This window comes from Centroberyx gerrardi, chromosome 10 (assembly GCF_048128805.1).
Source record: "Centroberyx gerrardi isolate f3 chromosome 10, fCenGer3.hap1.cur.20231027, whole genome shotgun sequence".
Lineage (NCBI taxonomy): Eukaryota > Metazoa > Chordata > Actinopteri > Beryciformes > Berycidae > Centroberyx > Centroberyx gerrardi.
The window spans coordinates 2,160,383-2,168,668 of NC_136006.1; the positions used below are offsets into that span (position 1 = coordinate 2,160,383).

General features: G+C 40.5%; 1 protein-coding gene across 2 annotated transcripts in view; it reads left to right on the forward strand.

The window, feature by feature from the left end:
- Positions 1-2,333: 2,333 nt before the first annotated feature.
- LOC139913437 (uncharacterized) overlaps positions 2,334-8,286 on the forward strand; it is a 10,582-nt gene continuing 4,629 nt past the window's right edge. Inside the window, exons 1-3 of one of the 2 annotated variants that reach the window (XM_071901450.2) lie at positions 2,334-2,545; positions 4,790-4,910; positions 5,907-6,112. In XM_071901450.2, the coding sequence (XP_071757551.2) occupies positions 2,446-2,545; positions 4,790-4,910; positions 5,907-6,112 (427 nt within the window). In that variant the 5' untranslated portion in view covers positions 2,334-2,445. The remainder of the gene's footprint in view (positions 2,546-4,789; positions 4,911-5,906; positions 6,113-8,286) is intronic. The other variant, XM_071901451.2, reaches the window with a different exon arrangement.

Sequence of the window (8,286 nt, forward strand, 5' to 3'; positions counted from 1 at the left end):
TCTCTCTCTCTCACACACACACACACTCTCTCTCTCTCTCTCTCTCTCTCTCTCTCTCACACACACACACACTCTCTCTCTCTCTCTCTCTCTCTCTCACACACACACTCTCTCTCTCTCTCTCTCTCTCTCTCTCTCTCTCTCACACACACACACACACACACACACACTGTCAGTGTCTAGCAGGTTTCACAGAAACAGATGGCTGAAAACAGGATGTGGAATCATACTGCTGATAAAGATAAAGAAAGGACAGCGGTACACAGATGCTGTTTTGCAGCGATGCTCTGCTTCACATTCAACACACTTTGACACCTGGGAGCTTGACTTTACATTTTAGGCATTTAATCAGTACTGGAAAAAGTATTCAAATCCTTTACTTAAAACGTAAAAGTAGTGATACCATAATGGAAAAATACTACGTTAAAAGTAAAAGTCCTGCATTCAAAATTTTACTCAAGTTAAAGTATAAAAGTATATAAGTATTAGCAATAAAAGTATCAAAAGCAAAAGTACTCATTCTTTCAGCATGAGGCAAATATGGCAAAAATGGCAGTGTCGTCTGTGAGAGTCAGATCTAAATCCTGTTCCCATGCCGATTTAACAGCAGACAAAGAAGGAGAGTCGATTTCAGGTATTAAATGATATCATGTTGACATCACACCTTTTGCTAAAGGGTTGACGGAAAGTAAGGAGTCTATAGGATTGTTAGGTGGCAATTCTGGAAACTGGGAGATTTTGGACATAATGTCTGACCAGAAGGAATCTATAAAAATGGAAGTCAGGGATCCCAAATTTCTCAGACAATCTCTCAAGGTTCTCAGCAAATGAACCCTCTATAAAGAGATCTTTAAAACATTTTATACCTTTATTATGCCGACCATTAAATACCTTATCCTGGGTTGAGGGTAAAAAAAGTACAGATCCTGTCCAGGCCCACGGCGCGTGTGTTGAATTCCACCAGCTGCGGCCATGCTGATCCGTCGGAAAATGGACAGAATTATTGACGGATAGATTTCTGTCCGTTGGGCTGTTTTGGAACGTCAACATGGTGGAGAGGCAGAAATACAGCAGCCTAGCTTCACTCATAACATAAAAAAGAAGAAACAGATTATAATGAAATAAGAAACTGACCTGGAAAACCCCCTAGTCATCCCAACGTTATACCAGGCTTTCTCCGTATTATCTTTATCTTATCTTTGTTTACCGTTGTGTCGTTGTGATCGCCACTATTTTTTCCAAAACAAAAATAGGAATGCCTCTGATTGGCCAACAGATGGTGACAAATCCGTCTGTCCAGAAAAAGTTCAACTGGGTTGAAATTTCTATCCGTCGAAACGGACGGAAATCTGACGAAGACGGACGCATCGTCAGTCCTGTCTGGACAACAGACGGCTCTTATTGAAAATGAATTGAAATGAACGGAGACGGACAGACCGGTGTCGCGGCGGCTGGCGGCTGAGGGGAGTGCTGCTCCTACTAACACTGGAAGGGAGACTGTCACATGAGCCGGTCTCCAGTGAGACCCACCATGGACAATCCAATCAAAGTATTTTAATGTTGTCGGTCTAACTGCTCCATATACTGTTGGGGAGTTTTAACTAACAATGCAACATATTTTATGAGCTTATCGTATGTTTTGCGTGTAAAACCTTATTCTGCGAAGTAACTCCAGCCGGCAGATAAATGTAGAGGTAAAAAGTACAATATTTCCCTCTGAAATCTAGTAAAGAAAAAGTAGAAAGTCTCACAAAATGGAAATATTCAAGTAAAGAGCCAGTACCTCAAAATTGTACTTAAGTGCAGTACTTGAGGAAATGTACTTTGTTACTTTCCATGTCTGCATTTAATTGATGCTAGACATTAGAGCGACTTAGATCGCCAATTTTAAAAGTGATAATAATAGTAAGGAGGTCAAAGGTCAAGGGTCTCAGCCCTGACAATACTCCTGTGACCATAGAGGAGATGGGATTTGATTCAGTAGGGAGTGATGTGATTTACTTTTTAAAAAGACAAGTTTTCAGACTACAGTGGAAAATGGGGATGATTCTTTCCTGCACTGCTTTTTTTTATTTATTTATTTTTTTTTATTGGTGAAATAGCATTACAAAAAAAAAAAGAGTGACATAGAAGATAAACAAGATAGACATAATGGACAGACATACAGACAATAAGATAAAGCAGTTATGATGATGTATGTGATGATATGATAAGAGTCCTGCACTGCTTTGAAACACTGCAGATATCTCTCAGATACAACCAGAAAGATTCAACCACAAACATCCAGGCCAACCTCACCATTTCCTGTTCCTGTTTAATCAGAAGCACACAAACATCAGAATGAAATGTTCTGGTTGGAGGTCAGCGGTCGCACTCCGCTTTTCATAACTCAGATAGGTTTTCAGCTCCCGTCCGCAGGTTTTGTCTTGTCCTATTCGACCCTCAATGGGAGAAGGAGCAGAGAGGCTTATGGCAGCTGGAATAATCAACATGACCATCATCATCCTCATCATCACAGCCTGTCTCGTCCTCGACCCAACCGACGGTAGGACTCTGCACTGCTGGCATTTAAATGTTTTTTTTTTAAATTATTATTTTGTTCCTCTTACATTTGTCTTTTTTTTGTTCATCAATTTGTCTAACTTTTGTTTATCTTATGCTTTTATTTATTTATTTATTGTCTATAAAGTATTGTGTAACTCTGCTTTAAAAAGTGATATACAATGATAATATTAATTAATAATGATACTAATAGCAGTGGTATATCTGCAGGTAGCAGTAGTTAAACACATAATGATAATGACCTGTCGTCCAACCTTATCTAATCAATGAAATATTAATTCCAAATGTTTGATGTTTTGTCTTTATGTACGGCTGATACTTTTCAAATATGTTAATGTAGATATCCAAGTATTTGTTATTATGATATTTTTTGACTGATGGCATTCATTGTCAGCATATTAGCCCGCTGTAGCTGAAGAGAGAATAAAACAACCATCTATCAAGAGAACAGGAACAAGACGAGCTCGTTCAAAACATTTACCCAGATCTTTGAATTCTTACACAGGCGGTTTCATTGCTCAGTCATTTGGGAACTGATTTCTTTTGATGAAAAACCATTTCAATCGAAACAGCATGCAGCTTCACAGTGAGCCATATTCACACCTGAGCACTGATCAGGCACAGTCCTCTTATTGTTCACCACTGGAGCATTTGGGGTTTAAAGGGTTCTTGGCCCAAGGGCTCCGCAGCAGCAGGTGTTCGGGAGGTCCCAGTACTTTGTCCAGGGATGCAAATCAGCAACAAGCCCGCTGCTTTCACTACACCTCCTGACTTAATGTCATTTGCCTCTTTGAGATGAGAGAGGATGCCAAAAAACCCTGTAGCCCGTCACTTTAACCCTGGGTCTAACGCCTCGTACACAATTCATCCGCCAATTTGACGTGCCTGAATTCTCAAGGCAGTCTCGCCACCGAACGGTTTGTACTGCACAGTGTGTCTTGACGGAAGATGACGGACTACGGAGGAGAGCCGGGCGCCTCTGTTTGGGCTAGCAAGCTAGCGCTACCTAGAGCTAAAGGTAGCAAGGTACCGAGCTATCAATAGTAGCTTTAGCTTGTTCTAAAAAGTAATCTGTCTTATAAAGGCCAAAACTAGCACCAGAAAAAAGGAGTGACAACATATTTTCATCGAAAATAATAATCACAGTATTTTATATTGTATAATACAAATGTCGTTTTATACTACAAACGTCTTTAATAAAACGTCAAATAATAAAATCTGTATTATGAAAGGTTAATTTATCGAAAAACATAAATTGTTTACTAGTTACCATGCCAACCATCACTTCCGGTTGAAAACGACAGATTCTGACGGTCCGCTGCCAACGCAAAGTTTGAAATTTTTCAAAGTATCCGTCAGATCCGCTGTCCACAAGGGGGCGCTGCGTTTCTACTGCGTTACGGAGCTCCTCCGTTGACTTGAATGATTTCCGGCGGAGCCAACGGAACGAGCGTACGTCAATTGTGTACGAGGCGTAAACCCATTTTTGCAATTTTGTTATACACTGAATTTAGCACTTGTTCAACACTTAAAGATTGTTACTCCCTTAATGCTGATTTACCTTACCTCTTACCATAATGTCATTTCAAGAGACTGCACAGCTTCTCAGAAGCCTTAAAGACAAAAGAGACAAAATGGATTTGAAATTTCACAGATATTTATTAAAAATACACCCAGAGTCAACAAAGCGGTTGTCAACAAAGATCATTTTGCCATTTGTTTCTATGTGGTATGAGCGAAGAATTGGAACAAATGCACAAAATTATGTCTTTTAACTCTTTATTTAAAGAGATAAAACAACCTCTTCACTCCTAATTAAGAACTTATGATTAGCAGCAAATGCTAACAAAAAATAATAAAGTATATTAATAAATAAATAAATAAAGTAAATAAAATAAAGTGCCTAAATGGGGATTAAGTAGCATAATGCCTACAAGCTCACAGTGAGCTCTTGAAAAATAAAACGTGTGTAGGCAAAATTATTTTCAGAGCTGCTTTTTTAAACAATAACAATAAAAAAGGGTTTAATATTCTTTTAACGGTGCCTCCTGTACTAGGTGATAGCAACTTTTTTTTTAAAGATACTGGCATCTGATTGGTCGATGGCCTGTCGACTATGCATGTAATCCTGTAACCCTGACGAATGCTTTTGCAGCGAAATAAGTTTTTAATATTAAACCATTGTAAATTGTTCCCCAAGAGTAGCTGAATTGTTTCCATTCTTCAGGTTTTGAGGTGATCCAGCCTGGGAATCAGACAGTAAACCGAAATGTTTCAGCTTCCGTCCGCTGTGAACACACAGAAGACCACAGGATCATCGAAGACGTGCGACTCAACAGGCTATCGGTGTATGTATCGTGGATCGATTGATCTGTAGGGTGTCACATGATCAGTGATATTCGTGTAAGGGTGCTGATTTGCGTTGTAACACTGCACACTTTTGATGAGAGAAAAGAGGGATACAGAGAGACAAAGAGAGAGAATGACGTGCAACACAACTTGTGAGCTGAACTCAAATCAAGGGGTGGACAGAAGTAAAAAGTAGCTCATTTTAATTGTACTCAGAGTAAAAGTTACTGGGTTACTTTAAAAAAAAGACATTGTTACATATGATCCATCCCACGCAATATAAAAGGGCAAGAGGACAGAGTTCAATATGTGATATTAAGGTTTTTGATAGATTATGATGAGCTTCTAAAAATAAGATTCTGAAATTCATTCAACTTGAGTATTTGATGTTAGTTAACTGAGTCAATGCTTGTGAAGAGCCTCTAAAATTTGTACTCTGTAATGGATGTAATGCAAAATGTAGTGAAGTACAAAAGTGAAAGCATCCTTGAATAAAATAAAGTGAGTAAAAAGAAACGGCCAAACCCATGATGACACCCAGGAGTATATTTGTGGTGCATTATCTGTACATTGCTAATCAGGGCACATAGCAAGCACAATCAGTTCAGTTCAGTTCAGTTCAGGTCAGGTCAGTTCAGTTCAGTTCAGGTCAGTTCAGTTCAGGTCAGGTCAGGTCAGGTCAGGTCAGTTCAGTTCAGTTCAGGTCAGGTCAGGTCAAGTCAAGTCAAGTCAAGTCAAGTCAGCTTTATTGGCATGAAAGGAAGTTAATAATACATTTACATTGGAAATAAATGAAATAATGAAATAAATCAACAATTCATTTGTGGCATGTCAAGAAAAACGTTTCCAGCGACAGTCTTTTCCTCTTCACCAAGCACTACTGGAAGTTTCCTCTTAAGAGAAGAGGAAAATCTGGAACATGTTTTTTCAAATTCAAATTATTTTTTTTTTTCTTTGAGATAATTCTGTCTAATATTGTTTTTCTCTTCTGTCAGAAGGGAAGGACGTTCCATAGCCTGCCGGTGGGGAGTGATAGCATGCCCGAACATTATCGGGTACAAAGAGAATCTCAACACCTATGTTTTCATCCTGCTGAACGTCGGGGCCGAGGACATGACATGTACCTACGAGTGTGAGGTCACAGCGAAGAAAGGCGATCTGTATGAAACCAGGAGAGGAACACCAACCAGACTACTGCCAGGTCGGTTTAGCCCTCAGCCTGCACCGAGATATTACATTACCGACCCTTTTACACATAACTATGTAAACGGTATCTGTCTTTCCTACTGGTACAACTATGGTACCGGTTCCCATACGACCGGTACCTAGCTGTGCCTCATTTTGGTGCCACTTTAAAATACAATTCCTGACAGTGAAGCCACACTTGCAAGCGATTCACTAAGCAACAAATTCGCCTTCAGTCATTGTCTATGAGAAGCGATGGGTCGCTGTGAATTGCATGCTGGGATTGCTCGAGATGCGAACCAGGTTAGCGAGGCGCTGAAAAAGTTGAGCTCAAGTCAATAAAATGCAAATGAGCGTGAGATTCGCAGCGTGACAAACGATCTGGAGGAAAGAAGCAGCAGCAGGCAGCAGGGAGCGGCTGCATGGATAGTAACTGAATGACGTTAACGTTATTTCACAATTATTATTATTATTATTATTATTAATAAACAATCTTGTGCTGGGATAAATGTAAACAGTTACATAACAGTAGGCTAGAAGGCTATACAGCAGGAAAATACATAATAAAGAGTGAAACTTTACGATTTGAACAAAGCACAACTTGTTCGCTGCTGGTCAGGTCGCCACGGAAACAACTGGCCGAATAGACAGGGCAACAGAAGTGGCGTGCGAACCGTGACGCCTGGTTCAGACCGGACGTGGAACGGCCGCATATCGCGAAACACAGCTGGGCCGTTCAGACCGTTCACAGCAGAGTATTTCTCCACACCGGCCAGCAGCTCTCCTGCTCTACATTTTGACTTTATCAACACTGTGAAACATCGCCTCCGTGTTCCTCTCTATAAAAAAGCCTAATTTGAGAAACATTATGCTATCGACACGGAGCTATTGACGTTAAAAGGTGCATCGACCGGTGAATATCAAACTTCAAACTAACTTCACCCCGGTGATCAACGGAGCCTGAACTGATCCGGTCTGGTCTCAAAATAAACGTCAGACCACAGAGATATAACACTCTATGCGTCAGACTGACTCACAAGTGCTTTCGATTCAAATCATAGGTAGGCTATGACAGTGAAAGCTAAACTTACAGTTTAACAATAATGTTCTTATCCTTCTCTTAGATCAGTTCAAAGTAATGTGAATATTTCCAAGTTCTGCAGTTTGTTGTGTTCATTCTGAAAGTGAGTCGTCACCTCCAGCCTCCACCGCCCCGCAGCCTGCTGCAGTCTGCTGTAACAACATCATGTAGCGTACAATCCCTTCATTTTTTTAATTTGCACTAACTAAACATTTAACCATTTGAAAGAAAAATAAAAGTAGCGAAATGTAACTTTGAGAAAGTAACTACTAACTGATTACATAAATTGAAAAACTAACACGTTAAGTTACTCGTTACCACAAAAAAGTAATCTGATTACTGTAACATGTTAGTTTGTAGGGCTGCCCCCTAATAGTCGACCAAACGTTAGTCGATGAGAAGAGTCTTAGTCGACCAAGTTTTCATTGGTCCATTCGGGAGCTGTGTCTTGTCGTTAAAAAGTTATCAGACCAGGGTTGCCAACTTTGGGTACCTGGCTGGAGTGAGATTTAGATGCCATCAAACTACAAAGCAAGGAATCTCTGTCTGTCTGTCTGTATGTATGTGTGTGTGTGTATGTGTGTGTGTGTGTGTGTGTGTGTCTCGACAACCATTCGTCCGATCTACTTCACCCTTGGCGGGTGTATTGCTGGGGACCCGAGGACGTGCAGTGTCGGATTTGGTGCAATTTGGACACGCGACACGTTCAATATTACTAAACTTTGAATAAACAAGTGAACGCTCTGTGCAGCAGCGGGGCTCAAAGCAAGCGACTGACAGCCTACGCAGGCTTGTGTGGTTTTTTTGGGTGAACCAGAGTGTATTTCACCGGTGTTTCTGACCGCGAGTAGCCGCGACTTGGGTGTGTTTTTACAAAAAAATAATAATTAAATAATTAAATTAATATCATAAACGTGCGACGACTAGTCGACTAGTGGCTTGAACTAACGACTACTAGTCGACTAGGAAAATCTTTGGTCGGGGGCAGCCCTATTAGTTTGTAACGCGTTACCCCCGACACCGCTTACTTCACTGTAGAGCTTTATGTAGCTTCAGTTCACCGGGACCTGCTGTCCAATACACACTCAAGAGCCAGAGCAGTCTTCAAC